This window comes from Apiospora phragmitis (assembly GCF_038363925.1).
Source record: "Apiospora phragmitis strain CBS 135458 chromosome Unknown utg000011l:1.0-3236445.0:1.0-3240683.0, whole genome shotgun sequence".
In the NCBI taxonomy this organism is placed as follows: domain Eukaryota; kingdom Fungi; phylum Ascomycota; class Sordariomycetes; order Amphisphaeriales; family Apiosporaceae; genus Apiospora; species Apiospora phragmitis.
In genome coordinates this window covers 2,539,101-2,566,688 of record NW_027117411.1, presented here as the reverse complement: position 1 = coordinate 2,566,688, position 27,588 = coordinate 2,539,101, and the positions used below count along the sequence as shown (strand labels likewise).

Sequence of the window (27,588 nt, the reverse complement as noted above, 5' to 3'; positions counted from 1 at the left end):
CTTATTTAACTATATTAAGGCTAGCTCTTTATTAATTTAACCTTTAAGGGATACCGTAAAAACTTAATCCTTTATAATATTCGTTAGCGAGTCCTCTTTTTTTAAAAACTATTACTATTAGACTTATTAACTTTTAAATATAATAAAAAGAGGCAAGGCTCGGTTTAAAACGTTATTATATTTAACCGTAAAAGCTTATTTTCGGTTAAAAGAGTTTATAATTAGTATTTTCTTTATTTTAATAGGTTTAATAATTAATATATTTATTTTATAACCGAGCTAATTACCGATCTTATTAACGTTAAACCGAAACTCCGAAGGGATTAATTTTAAAATAGGATTATTAAGCCGCTCGAAAAACTCGATAATTTTTTCTACGAAAGTTACGTTAAGCTTTAAAAAATTTATCCTTTTAAAAAGAGTAATATAGATAAATAAATAAAGAGTAATAAATCTTTTAAACCTAATATTTATTAAGTATTATATTAATCCCGTTAATTTAAAAAATCCGTTAAGCGAATATTTAAAAAATAACGTACGCTAATAAGCAGCTTAAATTATATTATACAAGGCACTAAGTTATAATCTAAAACTTTTCCGCTATTATTAAAGCTTAGAAAGACTTATTCCGTTATTTTATAGTTTTACGGCCGTAAATCCGAGCCCTTAGAATTATTTTAAAAATATTATATTTCTCGGCGGCTTATTTTATTAACGAGCTATTTATAACATCTTAAATCGCGCGTTATAATATTAACTCGTTAAGTTTTCGGCCTATTTTAAAGAAGAAAAGAAAAAGAAGACAATAATATTATTTAATTAATTATAAATTAAAAGCTAACTAGTTTATATACTAATTTATATGTGGTACTATTAAGAGCTATTTAAATTTAGGGGTCGCCGTTACATAGGGGTGACCGTAGCACCGTCAGCTGGCTTATAAGCTTTTTTTAAAAACGAATATACTAGTTATTAAAGATCGAATAACGAATCTTTATAATATATTACTTAAAAACCGACGGAGCTATAAAACGAATAAATAATATTATCGAAGCTTATTTAAAAACGTACGTTATAAAGCATTAAGATAAATAAGTTATATTATACCCTATTATTAAATACGTATTAAACGTTTATATATTAACGATTATTAAATTAAGCTTATTTTTTTTAATATACGAATATTATAAGGCTTTATTATAACTTATAAAAAATAAACGATCGTACGAGTCTAGTATAATATAACCTTATTTAACGCGAGGAAGCTATTATAAAGGTAATTATAATAGTTTCGATATAAGCGTAAATTATAATAACTAAAGCTTAATAAAATTAAGAAGTTTACGTTAATAAATATTATACGGTAATATTATAATATAAGATAAAGGACTCGGTATAACTCCGGTTAAAAAATTTAGTTATAAATAATCGAAGAAAATTAAATTAAAAAACGAGAAGTTTAAAATAAAACATATTATTAAATTATACGCTATACGATTTAATACGTTAAACGAAACTAAATTAACCTATTATATTAATTATAATTAACGAATAAAAAAAGTATTATAATATAAAGGAAATATAAGACGAGCGGAAATATAAACGAGAACGAAATTAATAAACCCTTTATAAAACTAAATAAAAAAGTTACGCTTAATTAATATAAGAACCTACTTCGGTATTATAAAAAATTATCGACTTAAAACGTTAAAATAAAAAGTAGTGCTAACGACGGCGGCGTTAACTTAAAAAAAAGAGTAGTAATATTATAAAATAAACCTTTATTAATAAAACTCAGGGGCTCGTAGCCTCTTTATAACCTATTAATTAGCATTTTTAACTTTTTATAAAACCTATTAAAAATACTAAGTATATATGTACTAGAATAAAAGTACGTATATAAATAAGTAATATTTATATAGTAATTAAAAAAAATCTTTCTCTCTTTAAAGAATTCTTTTTATAATTAAAAAAAATAGACGTTAAAGTATACCACTTAGTTTAAACCCTTATAATAAAAATATTTAATTTAATAATACTTATAAAAGGTTATTATTTTATAAGTTTAAAAAAGGCTTAATATTTTAAACGCTTAAATAATTAAATTAAAATAAAAGAGAGATTATTTATAAGGTAAATTAAATAAAATATATATTTAAAACTCGTTAAATAATTAAAGACTTTAATTATATCTTTATTATAATACAGAATATAATAATAATTAAAAATAAATTAATAATATAAACTAGCTAACGGTGTTACGATCACTTTATATAACGGCGACTTTAAAAACTAATAATAATATTATATAATAATAATACGAATAATTTAATTAAAAATTAATATAAAATTTTAAAAATATCGTTTTAATCTCGAAACGTTTTTATAATACTCTTAATTTTAAATTTAGAGTTAGACTTAATTATAACGGCTTTCGGCGTTAATAATAAAGGAGTAATAATTTAAAGTTTTAATATAACGTTATTTATTTCCCTTTTAATTATTATAATATCTCGTATACGTATAGATTTCTAATTAAAGTTAAGTATTACTTTTTTATTTTTTTTTATTTATTTTTTTTAAATTACTTTTTAAAATTAACTTTTCGTACTTTAATTAGCCGATCTAGCCGTTTAAAGTATTTAGACTTTTTTAGAGTTTCCGGAATAAAACCCGGCGCGTCGCGCTATCGAAAATAATATTATTACTATTAAGCGTATCCGCTAACTTTTTAAACTAGCGGTTAGTTATAAATATTAATAACGTTATAGAGGAGAATTATTTATCGAAAACATTAGGGGGAGGTTTAAATAATCCTGCTTCTGCCTGGTTTTTTATTCTCCGATTCCGGCTATTAAGGGGCTTATTAATATTATAAGGGAATATATTAATTATGGCTTAGCCGCTAGTTATTATATATGGCCGAAAAATAAAATTTTTAATTAGTTCGTAATATTAAAAGAAGTTTTTTTTATTTATATTTATATTATTAAGTTTTATATAATATAAAATTATATTTTAATAATAAGTATAACGAGTATGCCGGAAAAAAAAGTTATATTTTATATTTTAAATACGTTATAATAAAGTCCTTATTTACGTAGTTAACGTAATTATTTAAAATAATAAGCCGTTATTAATCCTTATTTTAAAGCTTTATATAAAGGATAAAAACCTTATTTAATTATACTAAGGCTAGTTCCTTATTAATTTAACTTTTAAGGGATATCGTAAAGACTTAATCCTCTATAATATCTATTAGCGAGTTCTTTTTTTTAAAAAACTATTATTACTAGACCTATTAACTTTTAAATATAATAAAAGAAAGTAAAGCTCGGCTTAAAACGTTATTATATTTAATTATAAAAGCCTATTTTTAGTTAAAAAAGTTTATAATTAATATTTTTTTTATTTTAATAAGTTTAATAATTATTATATTCGTTTTATAGCCGAACTAATTACCGATCTCGTCGATATTAAACCGAAACTTTAGAGGGATCGATTTTAAAATAAGATTATAAAGCCGTTCGAAAAACTTAATAATTTTTTCTATAGAAGTTACGTTAAGCCTTAAGAAATTTATCCTTTTAAAAAAAGTAGTACTAATAAATAGATAATAAGTAATAAATTTTTAACTTAATATTTACCGAGTATTATATTAATCCCGTTAATTTAAAAAATCCGTTAGGTAAATATTTAAAAAATAATATGCGCCGGTAAATAGCTTAAATTATATTACGTAAAGTATTAAGTTACGATTTAAAACTCTTCCGTTATTATTAAGGCTTAGAAGGACTTATTTCGTTATTTTATAGTTTTACGGCTGTAAATCCGAGCCTTTAGAGTTATTTTAAAGATATTATACTTCTCGGCGGCTTATTTTATTAATAAGCTATTTATAACATTTTAAATCGCGCGTTATAGTGTTAACTTATTAAGTTTATAGCCTATCGAAAAGAGGAAAAGAAAAAAAACGATAGTATTATTTAATTAACTATAAATTAAAAACTGACTAGTTTATATACTAATTTATATATAGTGCTGTCAGGGGCTATCTAAATTTAAGGGTCGCCGTTGCATGGGGTGACCGTAGCACCGTTAGCTAGCTTAACCGTTAAAAAAATAAAGTAATTTAAATTAAAAAAGCGATTTTAATATTACTAGTTATATTAAAGTCATAATTTTCTAATTTCTTTTTAAATAGTTATTAATAAAATAAACTTAGGTTATAATATAGTTTTATATTAAGTTTAGGTGGCTACTTATGTGGTAGGACGGCTAAGTGGTTAAGGTGCTTATTTGTTTCACCTAATATCATCCGCTTTCCTATGTGAGAAAACAATCCTTACTGCCTTCATCGATAGTGTCGTTAGAAATAGATGACCAACAAATTTGTATTTATCATATAACTGAAGCGCCATTATGTAGTGAAGTTGTGACCCAAAGCGTCATTATTAACACCTCCATTGTACAGAGCAAAAACAAGTTGACCTCTGGGGGTAAATGATGCCACCGGAACCACGTCATGGTGTTTGCAGTGCCTCACTTGCTTTCCCAAAGGTGCACCCTTGCCATCGTTATCAATTTCAAGCCTTCCGAATTCGGTAAACCTTTCCCCATAGAGATAGCGTACTGTGTTTGGGGCCTGATCGTTAGCGACGGAAAGAAAAGAAACCTTCTTGACTTGCATCAAGAAAATGATTTAAAAATAAGGGCCAAAAGAGTTCAGCATAACAGTCCTCGGCTGTATTATCAGCCTGTGTCATGGCCAGAGCAATGGCATGTAAGAAAAATATCGAGACCTAGGCCAGACGGTCGGGGAAGTCAACGCCCTCGGTCCAGCGTAGGGTAGGCGTAAGCTTTTCACTGGTGTCGAGATGCAGGTTGCCCCATTCGGTATTGGTAAACTTGCAGCCGGGCCCTCTTGTGCAGCGAGGATCTTTGAGACAATGATGGCTCAAGTAGCAATCGTAGTCGAAACACTCGATTGGCCCGCGGGGACAAACACTGGTGCGCGCTTTGTAACGATGTATAGCCACCTCCTGGGGGCTCAAATCCACATCATGGGTACGTTCGCAGTTCTTCCGATTGCATTTGCCGACGAGGTAGTAATCGTTGCAGAATGCGTTAGGGGCAACTTTCTCGAGCTTGGACTGATACGTGTTCTGAGCTGGCGTATTGGCCGGATGCTTCGTGGGAGGATCTATTCGGTGACCATCGGCGTTGAAAAGCATGGTCTTGGTCATCTTCTTCGGCTTGGCCGCGATATCGATATTTTGGAGACTTTCAGAGCCACCGGCCTTAGCGTAGCTGATAGAGACTCCTCCATTTCCTGAGCTAAGGACACTGGCAGTACGAGAAAGCTGAGCAAGCTGCGGCTCAGTCTCTGCTTGCACAGTGGCTGGGGTCGATGCAGTAGAGTCTGTGAATGGGGAGTGGTCGCAGATATGGGAGGCATTTGCTTGTCAGGAGACATGGCAGGTAGGCTTCTCTGGCTTCCATAGTCCGGCTGGGTCGCAGGAGCCGGGAAGGGGTGGATGGGAAGACTGCTAGGCATAGAAAATGCAGCAGGTGCCCTTTTACTTTCGTTCAGTAGAGTATTGGACCGGAAGACCTTACTAAAGCTGGTAAGATCAAATGGGAGTTGCTCTGTATGAATCATGAATCAGCACCAAAACTCCAAAAAATATGTTGGGGCAAGAGAAGATGCCCGAAGCCAACAGTTTCCCTTGTAGCAAGGAAAAAGACCGAATTCCCAGTCGAAAGCTGAATGTGAATATGGGGAATATATGCAAATACGTACTAAAGCCCTGTTCGGCTGGGGTTGTCTCAACTAAGACAATCCTATTTCGAAGTTCGGGATAGTCACTATATTCTCGAAGATCACTGCGATGGAACAAGTCAGCAACTGTGCTCTGAGTAGCAGCATTGTAATCTGTCTCTTCATGCACTGCAAAAGAGTCAGGATATGAAGGATATGGATGATACGTACTGGAGATAGCCGTTGTCATGGCAGCATGCAACAAATATCTTCTTACACTGAAGATTTCTTAGATAATGGTTGAGCATTTTGCGTAGTTTGGAGTCTGCGTTCTCCTTTCCTCTGCCCACGTTGACAAAGTCGACCTCGGCTCTGCTGTTGGTGAACTGTTCGGCAAAGATGCGCATATCCTCATCACGGTCGATGACGTTGGATAGGCGGAGGGACCTGGCCAGGTCGTTGAGGTTGGCGTAAGCACGCACAATGATGGGTATCTCCTCGGTGTTGAAATCATGGGTATCGGTCTGAAGGTAGTCGCGGACAGCCTGTTTGAGTGCCTGTGCAGCCACAGGACCACCCTCTAATGGAGTCCGGAGATATTGGTCGGCAAACTTGGCTCCGTCGCCATCTATAAGAATCGCGATAAAAGAACCATCTTTCTGTGAAGATGGTTAGATTCAAGGCCACGACAAGTTAATATGAGATTACGGGACAATCTTCTGCTCCAGCCGCTTCATATCTTGGCTGGATTTGTCTGACTCCATTTGATAATCGCGGCGGGACTTGCGCTCAGCAGCTAGATCCCCCCTAAGCTGGTTCAGTGTATTCTCACTGTCCTCTAATCTTCGAAGGAGTTCCTATCGTTGCAAATTAGTCAAGAACGCCTCATGGGGTACTGGGGAAACGGAAGGTCGGGCAGCATGCTTGAGCAACAAACACGTCTGCACGCCGCTGACTAGGAGGTGAGGTAGTGGCACAGAAGAGGGCAAGCATGCTACATGCAGATCCCAGATCGAGCAGTAACGACCAATCGATGTATGCATGCACCATTGATTTGGTAGTCCAGGCTGGGTAGGAGATGATGTGCGGTGGTGACCTACTTGGATAATCTTATCCTTGCGCTGATCGGTGGCGATAAAGGAGCCCATCCAGGCGGTGGCGGCTTGTAGGACCTGTTGGGTGTCCCCAATGGCCATCTCGGCCTCATTGCGGATGTCCATGGTGGCGGGCGAGGCGTGACGGGGTAACTAAGGAGTTCGGAGTGAGAGAGCGTGACAGAAGCTGATGGCCCACTACACGTCCGGGGCAGAATTGAGAATTGGAGGGAAGAACTGGGGTAGCAAAACAAGCTAAGCCCGCACCGTTCAACTGGTCTGCGAAACGCTGGAAACTACTGGAGCCGAGGCGGCGTCGCTCAACAGTGAAGGGAGTCAAAAACTCGATAACCAGATCTTGCAGCTTTTGTTCTCAGAGGAGTTGGCTGTTTCGAAAGACCAGAGAGAGAGACAAACGGAAAAAGAGAGTTGTTTGCTGAGTGAGGTGGACGAGGCCCGGAAGTGGGGATGGGCTCAAAAGCTGTTGCCGAAATTTTGGTTGGTCGAGCGTTTGCCAAGCGCAAGGCAGACACCGAAAGCCCAGAAAGCCAGGATTCAATTCAATTCAATTTTAGGTCCACGTGACCCGGTCGGTATCCCTTTTCGCACGGCCGCACCGATTGACAGCAAGTGGAATGACCACGCAGATTGCTACTTACCTGCCCCTGTCAATGGAATTGGAAATAACCATGAAATAATTGAAGGAAGATTGAAGATTGAATATCAGTTGCTTAGCATTCTCAACATGAAAAAGTTACTCCTGCTGCTGTGGAGTTTGCAGGGAAAGGAAGGTGCTTTATGGAGGTCGGGATTGCAGCTTCAGAATATGGTCTATTCCTGTCCGTGGCCGCGTAAGCTTAGTGCGAGCCCAAGACCTGTCACTCAACCTTCATTGAATGCAGAAATAACGTCAGTAAAATCTGACTATATCTGAATCAGAATATCCAAAATACATTCGACTAATTGGGTCAATTCTCAGAGAATTGAATCACGCCATGTCGCGGCTGATCGTCACATATGTACAGGCGACTAGCCCATTGCGTGGGTTAGGTGACTTAACATTAAACAAGTTTGGGAACCGCATAGCCTTGATTTAGTAGGTATATATTTTGTGATAGATCAGATACAGGGTCGTCGTGGTTTGAGCTGGATTCATGTTTGATACCGCTTTACTAAGAATCTGACATTTTGGCCAATACGTAACGATTTCAACCTAACAGAAATATGACACATAATAATGGCTATCAAGGCTCAGGGAATTCATCGCGCCAAGCATGTAGTTATATAAGCTGTCATATATGAAGGAGAGAAACCGAGACTACCTAGAGGCCTAACAGTTACTTTTACTTAATAGAAGTCGATAAAATAGCACTATTATAGAACGTAATCACCACCCGACGGGAACAGAACATGAAGGGAAACTCCCGGCTAAGAAAGAAAACATGCTAGATTATCCCTCGTTATTCCTCTCGTTAGCTTTAAAGCTAAACACGATAGAAGCTGTATATATCTTAGGATCCAAGTATACATGGGGACTGATGCCACGCAGGAAGTAACTTACAGGAGCTGACCAGAACGTTTTCTTGAAGAACCCTAAATAGCCTAGGAGCAAGCTATAGACAGAGGAGCCCTGAAATCTCTGTACAAGTAAAAACCTATACTGCAGCTGTCTTGTCATATATCTGTAACGCAACGCCCTTCCAGGTTGTCATGCATCGAAGCGGGCCAATCCTAAGCAATAAGTGAAAAAGATGTTCCGTGGCCGTACACCAGAATCTCCAACTGCGTGCCTCGAGCATGAGCTTATGAATACATACTTCATATAAGGTCAGCATGTTCTCAAAGTAGTAAGTCCCTGGAGCTTGACGCAATGCCTAATCGCTGATCTGGTTTCTTTGCTTCTGTCCTACATAAAAAAAAAATGCGAAATTGCAATAATCATGCAACGAAAGGTCACTCAGTCCATCATTTATTTGTTTCCAGTAGAAAAGGCAATTACTATGTCCTTACCTAGAAGAGCAGGAACAAGTGAGTGTCACACTGGGTCACATGCAGGGCAGTTGAAAACAGGGACTGCTAAACTAACCCATTTCCCCACGCCGGGAAGGGAGAGGAGTTCACGTGCCAAAGATTCAACTTAATGAGCGACATAGCAGTCATGCCATCACGATCTAAGCAAGTTAGTATAACATCATGTTGTGATCATGCTCCATCCCTGCATTATTAAGGGTCGGGTCTGCGACCAAAAGGGGCAGTCTGAAGTATGACACAACAGAGGGGTTACGGCTCCTTGAAAAAGACAATATGATACTACCAGAGGACAAAGAGCCGGGCCATGTCATTGTTATGCCAGGTGGCGTCACGAGTAACGTACGTCACCCCATAATTGACCCCCCTGTCGACCTCTACCACGATTCACCGCCATTTCGATTCAAAAAGAGATTTCTCAACGAATTCTGATCCGAATTATTTCATTCTTTTAAATATATACTAATTCATTAATAGTGCGTTTATATACCGAAAACGACATCTCTACCGCTATTTAAAATATAGTAAGCGGTAAATTTATTTATAAGGCTGCCCTTTATTAGGGTATTTTACGGTCTACCTTTATTAGTCGACTTCACGGCCGATAATTACGTCGAGAATTAAAATCTATTTATTAGAAGCTCTTTCCAGTTTAAGAGAAATATTTAGTAGACTAGATTTTAGCCTAAGAAGCCCTTAATGTCGCACTAACGCATACGTAAATTAAGGAACTAGCTCAGCGCGTTTTAGCCCTTTATAACAACCCTATACCATTAAATAAAAACTAGATAGATTTATTTTTTTAACGTTACCTAGCCTTACGGACGAAGAGGTAACGTTATATCGACTCTTAGCGTATTAATAAAGTATTAATTAACGTAATTAAGTTTTAGTTTTTAATTAAATTACGTATATTTTAAATTTAAGTTATTAAACTTAAAAATAAGCATAATATAGACGAGCACGGTATTTTAAAAGGCTAAAGAAGTAATAGCTTTATAATAAGCAGTTCGAAATTACGTTTTATTTAATAAAAACAGCTTAGTTTAAAGTATTAAACGATTATATTAAAATATATATCGGTACTCGGCAAGGCTATCCCTCTTTTAATAATTTATAAAAGTAAATCGGTTTAAAAGTAATAATTCCTTTAAAAACTTAATAAATTTAAAGGATAAAAGTTTAATATAAATAATAAAAGCTGGACGAATAACGAAATCGCTGTCAAATAGCTCGAAGATATCTTTATACCGGAAACCGCCCTAGACGACTTAAATAATACTCGTTTATTTATTTTAAATAAGTATAGCAGTTATATAACCGACGATTTTATATCCCTTTATTATTAAAATAATATTTACTTATTATTTTTACCCCTTTATTTATTATATATTCTTTAACCCCTCGATATTAAGGTCTTTACCTTTATAAAGGCTTATTACCGGAAAAAGATCGGTTTCTTATCTTTATTAACGGATTTAGCCCTTATTAATAAATAAAACTTCTTTATATACTATAATAAAGCCTATAAAAAGCCTTTATCGGCTTAAAATATTAAGGGTAATTAACGTGGTAATAGTTTTTAGCTCGTATATATTACTAAGCTATTTACTAGCCCTTTTTTATTCGAAAACAGTAATCGAAAGCGACTAGAAAAGATAATATAAGCCAGCTGACGGTGCTACGGTCACCCCATATAACGACGACCCTAAAAACTAATAATAATACTACATAATAATAATACGAATAATTTAATTAAGAATAAATATAAAATCTTAAAAACACCGTTTTAGTTTCGAAACGCTTTTATAACACTTTTAATCTTAGATTTAAAGTTAGATTTAATTATAACGGCTTCCGGCGCCGACGATAAAAGATTAATAACCTGGGGTTCCGGTATAACGCTATTTATTTCCCTTTTAATTACTATAGTATCTTATATACGCGTAAATTTCTATTTAAGGTTAAGTATTACTTTTTTCCTTTTTTTACCTCTTTTTTTCTCTAGATTATTTTTTAAAACTAACTTCTCGTGCTCTAATTAGCCGATCTAGCCGTTTAAAATATTTAAACTTTTTTAAAGCTTTTAGAATAAAACCCGGCGCGTCGCGTTATCGAAAATAATATTATTATTACTAAGCGTATTTGTTAACTTTTTAATTTAGCGGTTAATTGTAAGTATTAATAACGTTATAGAGGAGAATTATTTATTAAAAACGTCGGGGGGAGGCTTATTAATATTACGAGGGAATATATTAGTTATAGCTTAGCTATTAGTTATTATATATAACCGAAAATTAAACCTTTTAATTAGTTCGTAATATGAAAAAAAAATCCTTTTTATTTATATTTATATTATTAAACCCTACATAGTATAAGGTTATATTTTAATAGTAAGTATTTTTTAATATATTAAAAAGATTAAAATTTAAAGGTTATAATAAGTGTAACGAGTATACTAAAAAAAAAGAGAAGCTATATCTTATACTTTAAATACGTTATAATAAAGTCCTCGTTTACGTGGCTAGCGTGGCCATCCAGGATAATAAGCCGCTACTAGTCTTCGTTTTTAAGCTTTGTATAAGGGATGAAGACCTCATTTAGCTACACTAGGGCCAGCTCCTTGTTGGTCCAGCCTTTAAGGGATGCCGCAAAGACCTAATCCTTTATAGTATCCGTTAGCGAGTCCTCCTCCTCCGGAAACCATTGCTACTGGACCTATTAACCCTTAAATATGATAAGAGGTAAAGCTCGGCCTAAAGCGTTGTTATATTCGACCGTAAAAGCCTATTCTTAGTTAAAAGAGTCTATAATTAGTATTTTCTTTATTTTAATAGGTTTAATAATTATTATATTCGTTTTATAACCGAGCTAGTTACCGATCTCGTCGACGTTAAATTAAAACTCCGGAAGGATCGATTTTAAAAAAAGATTATTAAGCCGTTTAAAAAACTCGATAATTTTCTTTACGAAAGTTACGTTAAGCCTTAAGAAATCTATCCTTTTAAAAAAAGTAGTACCGATAGATGGATAGCGAGTAATAAATCTTTTAACTTAATATTTACTAAGTATTATATTAATCCCGTTAGTTAAAAAAATTCGTTAAGCGAATATCCGGAAAATAATATACGCCGGTAAGCAGCTTAGATTATATTACGCAAGGTATTAAGTTACGATCTAAGACTCTTCCGCTATTATTAAAGTTTAAAAGAACTTATTCCGTTATTTTATAGTTTTGCGGCCGTGAATCCGAGCCCTTAGAATTATTTTAAGGATATTATGCTTCTCGGCGGCTTATTTTATTAACGAGTTATTTATAACATTTTAAATCGCGCGTTATAATACTAACTCGTTAAGTTTACGGCCTATCGAAAAGAGGAAAAGAAAAAGAAAACGATAGTATTATTTAATTAATTATAAATTAAAAGCTGACTAGTTTATATACTAATTTATATATGGTGCTGTTAAGGGTTATTTAAATTTAAGGGTCGCCGTTACATAAGGTGACCGTAGCACCGTCAGCTAGCTTAAGCCTTAGCTAGTTAAAATAAAGCCCTCATACTTATCTAAACTCTTTTAACTAATAATATATTATAGTTAATATTAAAAAAGTGCATTAATTTAAAGCGCTAGATTCGATACTTTTATTAATTAAATTAAAGCGACTTTATTATATAACGCTAGCTATTTAAAAAGATTTAAAAAAATACTAAGAAAAGGACTATTTATTAATTAATACGGAATTATAATTATAGTCCTTAAAAGAGAAGTTAGAGCTCGTAAGGCCACGAAAGAAGCGAAGGGTATAGATTAGTTCGAATTCGAAATTTATATCGATTAAAAGCATACAACGTATAAGGGAGGGACTAGATCAAGTTGAAATTAAGGAATCGGATTCTAAAAGATCTACTGTATCTACTATTAAAAGCGATTGTATTATAGTCTAAAATTAAAGGAATGGCTGCTATTTAAAGTTGGTGGTCGATTTATACCATTAATTTTTTAAGGGGGTCAATTACAGGGGGGGGATAATATGGGGTGACGTACGTTAGATATTAAATGATCAACTCGGCCCCTCATAACAACGCTAAATCTCGCATGTTAAGCACTGCCAGGTTTAAAGCGAATCATAGGTCGTGGCAATATCTATCTGGGCTCCAGTCTTGGCATTACCCGTTAACCGGGTAAGGAGGCTGCGTATTGCGACATCCGCGGGCCAGTTGGCGCGAACCCGGATAAATGCCACAAAGCATTACAATTGATCTTACCCTGCCGGCGGGAAGTTGCAGCACCAGGCGTTTCGGAGTGATCATGTAATTTTGATGTCGCAAACTACCTCAAGGAGGAGGATGAGGAGGAGAGGCAATGTACTTACACTTTCGAATGGTGGACGGCGACTGCTATCGCACCAGGGGGGCCTGCATAAATAGGCAATGACAAGCCGGCCATGGCGGCACTTCCTACTAGTAGTATCTCATAATAGCAGGAAGTCTTGGCTTATATGTCTTGTTGTTCACAGTCCTCTATTGAATAAGGAAGCCTGCTCGTTCTGCTATAAGCCTATAACCTACTTACACCCACCCACAAAGCGAACCAATGAGTCCCCCCAAACGCATCCTCCTCCTCACCAACTCCGAACATGGCCAAGCCAGCGTACACCTCGCCGTAGCCCACACCCTAGCAGAGCTATACCGTGACGCCCGTCGATCCGGCCTTCTCGCCCGCCGTCACGGCGTGTGTGCATGCTAAGGCCAGGTTCTGCATACTGGCGCCCAACACCATCAAGGACTTCTCTATGCCATTCCAGCCATGGAGTCAGGCATTTTGGACATACCCTTCGTAAGTAAAGAAAACAGTGTTCTGATCAGACATGAAAAGAAAAAAAGAACTGGCTGACCAAATAAATCGCCTTTTGACCAACCACAGCCTAGCATCCGGCCTCCCCTACCCGCTCCCATGGTACCTCATCCCCCTGAACATCTACTTCATGCTCTAAATCGTCCTGTACATCACGATCACCCAACCCACCCGGACCCTGACCGCCAACGTCTGAAAACGCACCAACGACACGGCAGCGACACCCCTGACCCTGAACCGGCTCAACCGCTTTCCGCCCCCGGGCGTCCGCCACCTCGTCGCCAACCTCCCCGAGCTCGAGTTCCCGCGCCTGCGCGTCCCTCCCCACCTGGTCCCGTGCGGACCCATGGTCCGGCCGGCCCCCGCGGTGTCCGCGGTCGACCCGGACCTCGCCGCGTGGCTCGCGCGCGGGCCCACCGTCTACATCAACACGAGCACGCTGCACCAGACGACCGAGTGGGACGCGTTGGAAATCGCGCGGGCGCTGCGGGCGCTCTTTGATCATCAGGCTCGGGCTCAAGCCACTGCTGAGCGGTATTCGGATAACCAGATGGAAGAGGAAGAAAAGAAGAAGAAGGTGAAAGCGAAAGACGACGATAAGTCTCGCAGCCGCGAGAAAGTGGTCGGCGAAGACCTGCAAGTCCTCTGGAAGCTGAAGAAGCGCGGCAACTACCCGGCCGCCCGAGAAGGGCAGCCGCATTCACGGCGTGCTAGAGGAAGAAATCGACGCCGACCGGGTCCGGATCGTCCCCTGGCTTCACCCGGAACCCTCGGCGATCCTGGCGGAGCCGAATGTCATCTGCTCGGTACATCATGGCGGTGCCAACTCGTTCCTGGAAGCGGTCAGGTGAGTTGGGAGAAGAACTCTACGAACATTCATCTTCCTTCCCCACCGCCCAGCTATGATCATTGGGTGTCCAAGAAGATATTTTTCCCGATATAAAACACTAACTAGTTACGTACTGTTTTTATTAATTATCTACTCATAGCGCCGGCGTCCCCCACATCGTCCTCCCCGTCTGAATCGACTGCTTCGACTTCGCGAACCGGGCCGAGCTGCTGGACATCGGCCGCTGGGCGAACCGCCGGATGCTCCCCCTGAACTCGGCGCGCGAGCTGGCGCCCGCGCTGATTGAAATGGTCCTGAGCAAAGAGCACTCTCAGGTCATGCGGCGGAGGGCCGGGGAGCTCGCTCGGGTCTGTGGGCGTGATGCCGGCGGCCGGGTGGTGGCGGCGAGGACGATCATGGAGCAGATATGAAGAAAGTGAATCTCGGTCGTGTGGGGAAAACAAGAATTCGTTTTGTCATGTAGGAAAAAGGGATCAATCTATGAGAATACACACGCTTGGGATTCGTTGAGGAGAAGAGAAGAGGAGGAGCATTATATATGAACCTAAGTCACCAATGAAATGGGAGGAAGGGTCTTATAATAAGACTGACTGAATCTATCGAATGAACTTTGCTGGCCTGTTGCTCAAGTTTCGTGTGTATCACTGGATATATGTTGTACATCTGACATTGTGCTTATAGGAGAGGAGAGTTCCCGGAAAACTGCAATACCCTCACTTGTGGTCAACTGAATTCATAGTATCGAAACGCTATACAAAACACTTTCGACCTATATATGCTTTCGATGTTTCCAGGCTTTCCATTCAGCAGTTGTACTAACTGAACCGAAAAGAACAACCCAAAGAAACCTACTTCGAAACCCTCTCGCATCATACATATACTCAGCCCATCTTGAGGGTCCTCCCCTGTATCGAAAGGGCAAGGAAGGCTGCCATGTCTCAACTCAACCCCAACAGAAGAAAGGCAGACGGAGTCTCACCAGCATCAAGTGCTGAGTCTTATGATAGATATCATACACCACCTACTTCTGAAGCGTCCGCCAAGGCGTCGTCAGGACCTGCGACGGCGAAGCTAACCCGAACATGGACCAACTCTCCCGTGGCCAAGAGGAGGACCCTCCACATATCCACTGCCGAAAGCAAGAAGAGTCCACTTCCCACATCCGACATCACGGAAAGCAGCCCAGCAGAACAAAGCCGCACACCCATAATACGAGCGAACGGCCCCCCCAGCGACACCTTGTTCCAGGTGTCCCGGACACAAGCCCCTCCACTACCCCACCGTCTGGTACAGACTCTCATCAGCCCAACCCGACTTCCTCGCCTGCTCCCGCTGCCACGCCTCGCACATCCAAGGCTCCCCCTCGCCCACGCGTTCGCACGCTTCACGCCGCCCGCCGGCGCCCCGTCGCGCTGCCGGTTCTGGGCGCCGCGCGTCGTGTCGGTTCTCTGGCCGCGCGCACTCCGGGACGGGAATGTCGAGAACATGATCGAGTTCGCGCAGCACCGGAACGCGATCCCGGATTGCCTCGGAGTTGTCGGCGGCGGCGGCGGCGGCGGTGAATACCTGGGAAGCCCCGGAAAGCGACGTTGGTTTGCTTGCGTGGATGACGAGGAGTTGGGGAGGTTGGAGTGCTGCGAAGCCTGCCATGAGGATCGCGTCGTGGACACGGGTTTTGCGGATAGGTTTGAGCCGGCCCTCGAACAACCACCTGACGAGACGGACTCTAGGAAGTGCATCTTGAGCATCCGCCACATCCAGAGTTCACTAGAGACCTTCGCAAGGCGCGACGATTGGGCGAGCTTCCTTGTCGCCGCAAGACAGCGACTCCGAGCTTCTGATTGCCAAGGCAGGGTGGTGACAGCATCCAGCACCGACTGGTTCACCCGAGCCGGGCAGAGCAACGACCTGTGGATCTGCGAGACGTGCTTCTTGGATAATGTGGCCATGACGGAGTTCCATCGCCATTTCACCCAGGCCCGACACCGGATCCCTCCCGTCGCGACGACGGCCAAGTTCCGATGCGCGTTGTCCGTGGGGCCTTTGATGGTGGCATGGGAAGCCGCCCGGATAAGGAACGACTACGGCGTTTTCGGCAATGCAGTAAAGGCCATCACGAGCAGCAAGTTCTGCAGCCAGTCGGGAATCCGGGGCGGGCCGTGGTATACCCTCCAGGGCGGCTGTAGGGGCTTCCAGATTTGCCAGGCTTGCTACTGTGGAATACTAGCGCCGTGCGAGATGGGTTCCTTCTTCGACCTGGCCGACTCTCAAGCCAATTCGGACTCGATGGTGAGGTTGTGTGATCTGAACCCGGCAGCACCACGGTTCTTGTCATACGTCGAAAAGCTCGCCCAAGTCATCGATGTCGGAGACTTCAGCGTGTTTGACAGGTACGTTCGCCGGGTAGTCATGGTGGCCCCTTGCCCACGAAGAAGCAAGAGCAACAGGGGTCTCTGGTGTTGCCTGGATGGATGTACCGTCTGTCCAGACTGTTTCGAGACGGTGGCAGCCAACACACCATTTGCGCATCGTTTCGTGATACAGCGTGTGACTGAGCAACCGCCAATCCTATGCAGCTTGTCGTCTTCACGGATGCGGCGCAAGTGGGCCGAGGCATGTAGAGACGGGACCATCGAAGAGTTTCTCTCCATCGCAAGGTTTCGCCAAGATATTTACAGGCAAGCAACATCAGCGATCCAGCACATCAAGCAGCTCCACGGGCGGCGGTTTGGTCAGGCACTGGCAGATGTAATGCTTGAATACCGAGTCGCTGCAGAAAACGGATACATGTTGGCTGCTAGAGAAGATCATGCAGTTAAAGGCAGCAACAGGCCTGATTCCCGTCTAGCAGTAGGCACCCCGAGTGTCACGTTACAGAAGCTCATGCAAGAGACCTTGGCAGACACGAGGCGTAGAGATGAAGAATGTCTTATCGAGGAAATAGAAAATGCGTGGAAAACAATAGACTAGTCCTTACGAATGCGGAAGATAGATAGGCACGGTCAGGTTCAGCGTAGTCTCCAACCTTGGTCGTCTCACACACTGGAGTTACTCAATCCGTGAAGAATCGCAGCACGCAACTCTTCTTGCATGTATCATGTTGGCTTAGTTAGCAGAGTCGGAACGGGGGCCAACGACGACGGCCGGAAGATAGCCGAGAGAAGATCACCAAGCAGATCTTTTGACCGAGAACAGCTAATTAGCCACTTACTTACACGAGCGCACCCGACAGGCCCACGGAAGAGCGAATCAACTTGATCCTACGATATACCAAACGACCGAGAGTTACATCGAGAATGGATCGACGACGTGAAGACGGAGAGAAGGTCAGATATACGCCCCCAATCAAGGCACATGCAAAATCTGACTCGCGTTATTGTCTAGGATTCAATTTTCTCTCCTGCGCAGTACAATCGCATCCTTCTTTCTCTTCTTCGCGTTATTTCCTCATGAGCGCAACACCGAATCAGGAAACCCGAGCGTGGTATCACACCGGCCGAGATGCGGAACGGCGGCGTCCTCGACCAATCAGGGGCCCCGCAAGGGCACGTTCATGAAACCTTCGACGAGAAGATATACACCAGCTTGGGCACATGCAGCGCATACACTCATCCGACAGAAGAACTCTCCTGGCCAATGCCTGATACAGTTTTCAACACAGGGTCTTCAAGGCTGGCGCATATTGGATTCCCTGTTTCTTTATCTAGGTTTATCAACAAGTGTAGGGTGTAACCTAGATTGAACACGAGGGGTAAGCGACCGCCAGAAAGCCATGGGGTACGGCATGGGATTCTCCCCACATACTTGCACGCGTGGACCAATTTGGCTGACTGGGCCTTCCATGGATTCAATGAAGTTGTCAATGATTGATTAGACAGATCGGTAAAAGCATGCGAGATCACAAGAAAAAGCAATGCCAGTGCTGGGCCCGTCCTGGTTTCGGCTTGCTCACCTTCCATTCGGGAAGATTCTCGAGGTCCAGGGGGATCTTATCAAGTGGGCCAGGGCCCGCCATAGAACCAGCCAGGCCATAAAGACGCTGCCAGGCTGCAGCATCTCTTCCAACAAGCGGGCCACCCCAAGAACAACGAGACAGACAAAGCAAGTCAACCCACGTGCGGCCGTTGAAAGACTGACAATCCTTCATCGTTGTAGCATGCATACTTTAGATTGGACCGAGATCGCATTAGAGGGCGAGCATTCGCAGCCCTCAGTGAACGCTGCTGCAAGCTCCATACATGTAGGTGGATTGGGTGATCGATCATGCAGTCAAGGATGAATACTTACCTATGTAGATTGAGACTCGAATCAATTGAGAGCTATTGGTCTACCTATCTATCTAGATGTAGCTACTAGGTAGTATCAGCAAGGCGGGGCTTGTTTTCTCCCTCTCCCCTTCGGAATGTTCGCGGGTTTTCGCAGCGACCCATAGCTGCCCGTCGTTGCCAGGCGCATGGGCATCCGTGCAAGACGATTGGTCGGCCCTGGGTGGTCTGGAGATTTTTCCCAACCTGACCGTTACAACCCATGGATGACCCATGGCTGCCGAGCAATCTCAACCCACTCACGAAGCAATATTGTAATTATATATCACCTTCATGGTTCCCCATTACGGAGGCGGGAAGTGGGCAATTTGCTCCTTTCTGGACCATGTCCACATTCAGATCTACATATCGTGAGTCTCGTCGTTCCCGAGGCAATACACTCTTGCTCTCGTTTTTGTATATGAGCGCATACACACAAACCTTCGTCTCAGCATAATGGAGTTCTCCAAGATGGGCATTATTGCCGCCTCAACCAAAGCGCCCGACGCATCGGTGCGCAGCCAGAGATCCGAGGTCATCTCCCAACTGGGACCAGCTGTGCAGGTAGCCCTGCAATTCCAGCGTATTTTGAGCGTTGTGTCGCTCTCCGTGCTCCCTTCGTGCTTATTTCTTCACGTCCCATCTCCTGCTCGTCAGCAAGTTTGTCGCTTGGCAGACGCTCGTCGCCTCCCGGGTCGCCAGCCACACGGCCTACAACTGCAAGTCCGTGAGGCGGCTCCGGAAGAAGCTCGAGTACGAGTTCTTCACCTTCGTCCTCGGCTCCGGCGGCAACAGCCTGTTCTGCATCATGTTCTGGCCCGGGTGGTGGATTCTGGGCTTCGTCGCTCTGGCCATCTGGTCGTGTGTCGGCTGAAAGGACCACCGCCACATGCACACGGTTAGTGGCTCCCATGCTATGCAACTCGTTTAAATTGCAACATAGTACTGACAGTCAGCCAACACGCAGAACATAAACCAAAGTAATATTTACCATTCGATATCCTTTATCGGGCTAAAGCAAAAACAGCAATACGCTACGGCCGAATGAAGCAAGATTCAAGAAACCTCGCTAAAAACGAATCAAATCAATAGAAGAACGTGTTACCACTGCGCGGGTCCTTGCGTATCTGGCTCTGGTAGTCGTGCTCCGGGTCAAAGTCCTGCCAAGTGCTGGCAGGGTATATATGCTTATTTCGCTCATACCAACGTCGATCGACGACCTTGGTGAAGGTCGGGTCGTCCGAAGCTCCCTCGAGGGTGTCTATATCAGGCAGGGGAACCTTGGCGGCACGCTTGTCGGACGTGGAAACGGGTTCCGCAGCACCGCCGTCGGCGGTAGCGCTCGCGTTGCTCAAGACTGGCGGCTCGGCGCTATACTCGAACAAAATCTGGTTGTTGGGTCCTAGAGTCTTGTTCATTATGAAATAGAGGAACTCGTAATGCTGGAGACATGTTAGTATAGACACACTATGGGATTAAGTACCACCGCCCGAGTAATTGCTCCATCGGGTAGCTGGAGGTATCTATAATTTCTTCATAGAAAATTCCGTAGAAGAAAATAAGTTTTCTTTTCTTTTGTACACTCACATGTGGTATGATGAGACCACCCCGGACCAGCATCAAGTCGTCGACCCCTATGCGCGCCCACTCCCGCCGGGCATTGGTCTTCTCCCCGACGCCCAGCTCGGCCCCGACCTTGCGGCTCTTGTCCAGGAAGATCCAGGCGAAGTCGCCCTTCTTGACGCGCGCGACACCGCCGGGCAGGTTCGTGCCGTCGTAGAAGACGAAGGGGATTGCGATTTCGGTCGCCTTGACGGCCTCCTGCTTCAGCAGGAACTCGCGGCGCAGGGCGTCGCGCTCGGCGGCCTCGCGCTGCAGCGCCGACTTGGTCACGGCGCGGGGCACGATCGACACGTTCGCGTTGGCTTTGAACTTGGACTTCTTGGCTGTCGTTGCTGCTGCTGCCGTCTTGTCGCCGCTTCCGGTTGCCTTGTCTTCTTTGCTGGTGCTGCCTTCGCCGCCCGCCTCTTCTTCGTCCTCGTCGTCCCCAAAGCTGAGCTTGGACTTCGCGCCGCCTGTTTTCCGCTTCTTGTTGCCGAGGGGCTTCTTTTGCCGTTCTTTTGGCTTTTCGTTGCTGTTGGAGGCGTCGCTGTTCGTCGCGTTGGGGTCGGGCGTGCCGGTCTGCGAGCGGTCGATGCCACCGCCACTGCCGCCGCCGGCGTTGGCTGCGACGGCAGCCTCGCGCACTTCGCGCTCCTGCTGCTCGAGGACCTCGGCGCGCCGCTTGCGGAAGTCAGAGAGCTTGACGAGGCCGACGGTCTGGTCCGAGAACGCGCTGCTGCGTCGTCTTGTTCTGCGCTTGGAAGCGCGAGTCGGGGGCCGACATGGTGATTGGCGAAAACAAAGATGAACTAGGCCCTCCCTCGGTGGCGGTAATGCTTCTGCTGCTGCTGTTGTTGTTGTTATTGTTGTTGTTGTGCAAAGAGGTGTGTTGTTGTTTGTGTCGTGGGAGTATGTGCTGCTGCTGCTACTGCTGATGCTTGTCGCAAAAGTCCAAAAATGGACCCCAGACTTTACTGGGTTAGGCGGTGGGTGACGTTATGTTTTTCAGGGACCTTGGCCAAAACACGGCTCGCTTCGCCTGGGGTTTTGATCAACACTTCCTCCGGATTAGAGACATCAATAGGAATCGGGATTTGATATGATTAACTGACGATACACTTTTAGTTTAGATAATCTCTGGTCTATTCTTCAGCATAGTTAATTCCAGATAGGTCAGACAGAAAATGAACAGTATACTTCATATTTTGGCGTCCGACGCCGGTGCGACAGCAGTTGCCAATTCTTTCTTACGACCCCAGCTGAGTGATTGATCACTCCCAATTTTCACCTCATTTGTGAACCCAAGTCTTTTCGCACTTTGCTCCAGAGTGCTGCATCTCAATCACCAAAAGACGCCCCATTTGTTATTGCTCACCACAAGACTATGATGCGCAAAAGTCACATGGAGTCTGGTGAAAAAGCGCTGCTACGATGACCAAACCGTACGAGAATGCTGCATCCTCCGGGGTCCCCTCACCGTCTGTATCCAATCTGCTCACCGTCATCCTCACTACATCCATCACACCTTCTGCGCCCTCTTCGGAGCTCATCGAGGCAATATTTCAGTCTTTCCAACGTCACTGTCCCAGCTTGACCTCCTGTCGAGTGATAGTCGTCTTCGACAGTTACGATCAGATTGTCCCGCAAGCTCGCCTCAAAAGGGGCCAAGTGACCGCAGAGCAGGCGAGCAACTTTGACCTGTACAAGGTGAACGTCAAGAAGCTGGTCCTGGAGCAGTACTTTCCAGGCCAGAATGAAGTCCCACTGTCCGTCATCCAGGGCGAGGCGGAGTTCGGCTCCCCTTGCATTGTCACCAACAGTGTGCCTTTCGAAGCCAGCCAGACTTCCGACAAGCAGGTCACTTTCATAGAGCCGTCCAGGCGTCTTGGATTCGGCTTGGCTGTGCGAGAAGCGCTACGTCTTACCGAAACACCTTATGTGTTTGTGGCCCAGCATGACTGGTCCATCATTGCTGACATCCCTATCGAGAATCTGCTGCGTGTCATGCAAGCGTCCGAAAGTGATCCGGCAGTCCCGGTCAAGTACGTGTGTTTACTTGCCGTGCGTATGCTTTCGTATGCAGTCCACGCCGACGTAATTCGGCACCGTGCCTGAGAGAGTTAACCTCGACGCTGAAGCGCGACTTTCCCGTTCCGTCTACCTCATCCGAGCCAAAGCCTACAGAGCCAGAGCTGGGAACAACGACGGCGAGCGTGCCCCTGACACCCATGTTCTTCTGGCATGACAAGCCGCATCTCTGCAGCACACCGCACTATCTCGCGCGGGTCTTCCCGTCTCGTCTTGCGATGCTCCGGGGCGATTTCATCGAGGACAAGATCGGCCAGCGCGCGCGCACCCAGATGAAGGAAGGGCTGTGGTCCAAATGGGCGACCTGGCTGTACTACCCTGACGAGGAAAGCAGCTGTGTCTCCGCCATCTTCATGGCCGAACCTGGAGAGGCACCGAAGGCGAGGAACGAAAGCTCGCTCTCTACCGGACTCAAAATGGAATCGTGGTGTCGGCTGAAGACGATTCAATATGACGGGCCATTTGCTTATCGAACCCAATCCCCCAAAAACTAGGATCTTTTGATCAGGCGTAATGATAAATCATCAATACCACATTATCAGGTGCAATTGGTCTCCAGCTCAAAGGAGTTACTGAGTAAACCTTTATGTTTAAGGAAAAGAGACGTTCCGTAGTCCTGCATTGTGCCATTCTCTCTGTATCCCTTTTGACCCCATGCATGATTATTAGTGCTGCTTGCTTCATTCAAGCCTCCTTTCTCTCACTAACTTACCCGTCGAAGCGATCGCTGTTAGCAGTTTCACAGTCCATAGCATCGGTCGCCATGATACGATACTTCAACCGAGTCTTCCTTTCCTTCTTCGTTGTTCTTTCTTTGTGACATACAAGCACGCCATCTGTACCTTTTAGCGGCAGGGTGGTCTGACGCCCATCCATGTCTTCCAACTTGTCGTCGATGCTTTAGCCGCGATATTGGTTACACGTGCCCTGACATGGAGGATGAGGCAAGGGTTGTGTTTCTACTCTTCCTCTCAGTGTTTTCCACTATATATACCACCTCTTCGGTATCGGAGAGTCTCCCAATCACGGAGGGAGTCGGATCTGGTATATTCGATACCGCAGACGTCGCACGACAGCCCGTCATGGCTGGCTCGGTGGTGCCGATATATAGTGGTATTAGAAAGGTACTTTCTGAATCGCGTTTTCGTTTCGGTTTCACAAAAAGGTGCACTCGCCGAAGTCCGCCTTGGTTCTTGTACTGCTTCTGCGTTTCTCTGCCTATATCCTGTACCGCTGCTTATTAATATCTTTTATATATATATACTGACCAGTTTCGATGCATGATTAGTATATATATATTAAGCAAGCAGGTTTTTATCAGCCTCAAGGGTTAGTACATATACTCCCCGCCGCCACATGAGTATCTATTCCGTAAAAAGCAAAACGAGCAGAAAACAGCAAAACAAACCGCCCACGCCATACGAAAACATCAAAGCAAACAAGACATGCATAACAAAGGAAAGAAGTAAAGAAATTCATCGAGACTACCTCTCGCTCACAACAGCTAGGGTAGGGGAAAAGGGGGCAAGGGGTTTGTGAAAGGGGTATATGCGAAGCGACTCATCGTGTAATTACGTAGCCATCTTGCCATCAGCCACCACCAACCAGTCCATCCGATGCCATATCCTTGCGATTATCTCAGCCAGTACTGTGAAGCATTGTCGTCTCCATCTCGCCATGCATGAATGAAATGCACCATTTATGCTTCTATCCCCGGAGAAGCAGCAGGTGTGTCGATTGCACCAGCTTACCCGTATGTGTCCGAAGTCCGGCTCCTGTGAACCAAGACGAAGCATAAGTTCTGCTGCATATAGCATAGAGTTCCTCTCGCCGTTGTCGTGTAGTCATTAAGCCGCCGTAAAAATCAAATCGCAATCGTCGTAAGTCGTAAGCCGTAAGCCGTAAGCCGTAAGCCGCCGTAAAGAAATAAAAGGAAAATAGTCGCAAGTGGGAGCATTAGTGAAGCAGTTGTCGTCACATATGCAAGTCAATAATGCATGTGAAGCGCTGCCAGCTCAGAATAAAGAGAGAAAGAGTATACTGACCTCGAAGACCCGGTGTGGCCGCTTCTTCTTTTGGCCGGCGTGCGGCCGTGAAAGAATGTGACGAACTAAACCGACCTCTCGTTGTCGTGCTACATCCATCAGCTGGTGTGCATAAGACGAGATCAACGGTCATATTGTTGGTCACATTGTTGATCAGCAGGTTGGCCAAAATTGATGATCCCATCCATATGGGATTGAGTCATGTTGTTAACATAGGATAGATCCGACTGGAAAGCGGCAGCACTACTGCCGGGCATTGGGTATTGGCCACCATACTGTGGAGCGGTGTAATTGCCATGAGACGGATTAGGGAACTGCCACTGAGCGCCCGGATGGCTCGCAGCTGGGGGATGCGCTGCATAATTGTTCACTGGAACATTACCATATCCTTGATGGTACGGATGTTGCGGGTGCGGTGGGTAGCTGCTCATCTGAGCAGAACCACCATGATAAGGGAAATTGGGCCGCGGCATGCCCTGAGAGCCGGGGTATTACCATATGATCCGTTGCTAGGAAACTGGTGAAAGCCGTTGTTATAGAAACCTTGATGCATCGCGTTGTTGCCAGCGTGGGGCATTGCATTGTTTCCATGATGGCTTCCCATTTGCTGCAAAGCTGGGCCGGGGGTTCGAGGCACGGGTCTCTCTGGGATCGCGAATGCAGCCATGGCGTCCTGCGTCTCAGGGACTGCATCAGAACGGGCTCGGTTCAATAAAGGCATCGGTGCTCGCCGCTCTGGCTGAGGCATCGATATTATTGGGGTTTGCACCGTAGGGCCAAGATCCGCCGAAGTCTGCGCCGCAGCAGCTTCCATCACAGGTGTCTCCACCGCAGGTGCCGTCGCCACCAGGGCTTGAATACCAGGTCCTTGGATCGCGGGGTCTGGAGCATCGAAGCTTCGATTATCGAAGGCGGCGAGTTCTGGAAAAGACCCGAAGTCTTGATGCGCCAAGCCCTGGGCCTCAGGAGCTTGAGATACAGAAGGCTGTGGCGCGGGAGCTTGGATCTGAGGAACTGGGATCGCAACAGGGCGAGGCGTTGGAGGTACAGCCCGACGAGTTTGTGCTGCCGGAGGATCTGCCGCGGGGGTCTTGGAGGCCCGAGTACGTTTCGATGGCCGCGCCGGTGGCTCACCAACGGTCTTCTTTTTTCATTCCCATTACCTCCTGGGCCTTGGCCACGTCCGATCTGCTGTTGCGGCTCGGTATTTTCTCCATCGCGGCTTGTAGGGGTTTTGACACCCGAGGCAACTCAATATCACCCAGCTCGCCGACCTTTTTATTTTCAGGTGCAACAGCTTTGCTACCATGAAGTTCGATGAGGCCATGGTTAATAGCTAGGGCACCAGTTCGGTTTTGGACGTCACGTCTAGCATTGCCCATCTGGTTATGGTTCTTGCGCTTTAAAATAAGTAACGTTAGTCATAAACGTGCTATGAATTACTACTCACGAGGAGTGTTACTTACCCTTAGTTCCGCGGTAGGGTTCCACGCCAGCCGGCATATATACTCGTCTCCGTTGAGCATGTCCTTGCATATGAGCTTGGAATGCTTCACCAGGTTAGTAAACACTCAAGACAGGGACCTTTAATAGCTTTGTTTGCTAGACTTACTCGCAGGCATTCTTCAACAGCGTCGAACCTCTCCATAAAGGAATCGAACGCCCCGTAACCATTTCCTTGCGAGGTGTAAGTGATAGGAAGACCACTTATCCCAGCCTGCGCGTTATATATGGTATCCTGTAAAGAAAAAATACTGTTAGCATACTATCTTTATAATAATTATTCGATTAAAGATTTAATCGAAAGAAAGAACACTCACAAGCAGACGCCAGCAAAGAATTTGGAGATCCAAGTCCGGCACTTTATACGCAACCTTGCGTATTGGCTTGGAGAATGCCTCGGCGTCCGGTGTCTTCTTCTTCCGCTCCTCAAAGGTATCAATGAGGTTTCGGAACGCCTCATAGAGTCGCTGCACTAGGTCTTGATTGCTCTCAGGATGTATACCGTTTCGATCTCGGTCGTTTGATCCGGCCTTGATACCTACATTACCGATTGCCAGCCAGTTCTGCCATGACTGATGTGCGTGAGCTATGCTACCAAAGACATGACCTTTGAGGCCGCCCTTAGTGACCTCGCGGTATGCTTTCATAACCTCTGTCGGATGCATAAAATAAGACACCTGAGCCGACCCAGGCGCAGTGCCCTGCCCACCATGCTGCACCGGGGCCTGCACCGGGGCCTGCACTGGATCCTGCATCGGGTGATAATCTGGGGCCTGCTCTGGGTTGTGCTCCGGATCGTATAGGCCGGGGTTGTGCTCCAGATTGGGTAGCTCAGGGTTGTGATCCGGGCTGTGCTCCAGGCTGTGCTCCGGAATCAACTCGGGGTTCTCTTCGGCCTGCTCGAGATCGTACTCTGCAAAAGTGTCCTCGAATTTATCATCGGGGATCTCAGACGCATGGCGGAGCGCCAACACAGGGTCGTTATTCGGATCCATGTTGGCAGTATCCTAAGCACAATCAAAAAGGAGCAAATTGTAAGACGAGCGACGAGATTATAGCGAACGGCGAGGAGTGTATAATAGGTAATGACCTAAGGATAACGAGCGGCGATTTCCATGTGGATCGGCGAGCAATTGGTGACGGGAGAAAGCTCGAGCACTGTAATTCAAAAGACATGTTAGTATTGGAGTTCTGCCAGGCGGATAACAAAGGGTTGTTTAATAAGACACGGGCTTATAGAAAAGGAGTGCGTCGAAGGCCATTTTGATTTATCAACAGGGAGTTCAGCGAGTGTCCATTGTCCCGTTCTTGTCGCGGTCTCGTTTCGGTTTCACGAGAGGGAGACAAAAACGCGCTTCAGAAAGTAAAGAACTAATACCACCGAGTTCGTCAACAGGAGACCGACGACGACCCTTTGATCGGCGGCGGGGAAAGATTGTGGAAGTGTAGGATGGAT

General features: G+C 44.4%; 8 protein-coding genes across 8 annotated transcripts; 4 read left to right on the top strand and 4 right to left on the bottom strand.

Annotated features, from left to right (window-relative positions):
• Nucleotides 1–4,802: 4,802 nt before the first annotated feature.
• Nucleotides 4,803–5,246, bottom strand: PG994_013559 (uncharacterized protein; the record flags this gene model as incomplete). Its single annotated transcript, XM_066864968.1, has 1 exon — nucleotides 4,803–5,246. The coding sequence occupies one exon, from the start codon at nucleotides 5,244–5,246 to the stop codon at nucleotides 4,803–4,805; it is 444 nt and encodes a 147-aa protein (XP_066709929.1).
• Nucleotides 5,247–5,961: 715 nt separating this feature from the next.
• PG994_013558 (uncharacterized protein) lies at nucleotides 5,962–6,981 on the bottom strand (the record flags this gene model as incomplete). Its single annotated transcript, XM_066864967.1, has 2 exons — nucleotides 5,962–6,420; nucleotides 6,862–6,981. The coding sequence occupies 2 exons, from the start codon at nucleotides 6,979–6,981 to the stop codon at nucleotides 5,962–5,964; spliced, it is 579 nt and encodes a 192-aa protein (XP_066709928.1).
• Nucleotides 6,982–13,479: 6,498 nt separating this feature from the next.
• PG994_013557 (uncharacterized protein) lies at nucleotides 13,480–15,000 on the top strand (the record flags this gene model as incomplete). Its single annotated transcript, XM_066864966.1, has 6 exons — nucleotides 13,480–13,536; nucleotides 13,568–13,697; nucleotides 13,959–14,380; nucleotides 14,427–14,587; nucleotides 14,730–14,748; nucleotides 14,797–15,000. The coding sequence occupies 6 exons, from the start codon at nucleotides 13,480–13,482 to the stop codon at nucleotides 14,998–15,000; spliced, it is 993 nt and encodes a 330-aa protein (XP_066709927.1).
• Nucleotides 15,001–15,523: 523 nt separating this feature from the next.
• PG994_013556 (uncharacterized protein) lies at nucleotides 15,524–17,560 on the top strand (the record flags this gene model as incomplete). The annotated part of the gene is made up of 1 exon (XM_066864965.1): nucleotides 15,524–17,560. The coding sequence occupies one exon, from the start codon at nucleotides 15,524–15,526 to the stop codon at nucleotides 17,558–17,560; it is 2,037 nt and encodes a 678-aa protein (XP_066709926.1).
• Nucleotides 17,561–19,350: 1,790 nt separating this feature from the next.
• PG994_013555 (uncharacterized protein) lies at nucleotides 19,351–19,768 on the top strand (the record flags this gene model as incomplete). Its single annotated transcript, XM_066864964.1, has 2 exons — nucleotides 19,351–19,514; nucleotides 19,552–19,768. 2 exons carry the CDS (start codon nucleotides 19,351–19,353, stop codon nucleotides 19,766–19,768), a joined length of 381 nt encoding a protein of 126 aa, XP_066709925.1.
• A 211-nt stretch (nucleotides 19,769–19,979) lies between these two features.
• On the bottom strand, nucleotides 19,980–21,280 carry PG994_013554 (XAP-5; the record flags this gene model as incomplete). Its single annotated transcript, XM_066864963.1, is given in 3 exon segments — nucleotides 19,980–20,336; nucleotides 20,482–21,213; nucleotides 21,227–21,280. The coding sequence occupies 3 exon segments, from the start codon at nucleotides 21,278–21,280 to the stop codon at nucleotides 19,980–19,982; spliced, it is 1,143 nt and encodes a 380-aa protein (XP_066709924.1).
• Nucleotides 21,281–21,927: 647 nt separating this feature from the next.
• On the top strand, nucleotides 21,928–23,078 carry PG994_013553 (uncharacterized protein; the record flags this gene model as incomplete). Its single annotated transcript, XM_066864962.1, has 2 exons — nucleotides 21,928–22,538; nucleotides 22,613–23,078. 2 exons carry the CDS (start codon nucleotides 21,928–21,930, stop codon nucleotides 23,076–23,078), a joined length of 1,077 nt encoding a protein of 358 aa, XP_066709923.1.
• Nucleotides 23,079–24,751: 1,673 nt separating this feature from the next.
• PG994_013552 (uncharacterized protein) lies at nucleotides 24,752–27,127 on the bottom strand (the record flags this gene model as incomplete). Its single annotated transcript, XM_066864961.1, has 6 exons — nucleotides 24,752–24,984; nucleotides 25,125–25,719; nucleotides 25,793–26,011; nucleotides 26,096–26,179; nucleotides 26,242–26,367; nucleotides 26,450–27,127. 6 exons carry the CDS (start codon nucleotides 27,125–27,127, stop codon nucleotides 24,752–24,754), a joined length of 1,935 nt encoding a protein of 644 aa, XP_066709922.1.
• Nucleotides 27,128–27,588: the final 461 nt, after the last annotated feature.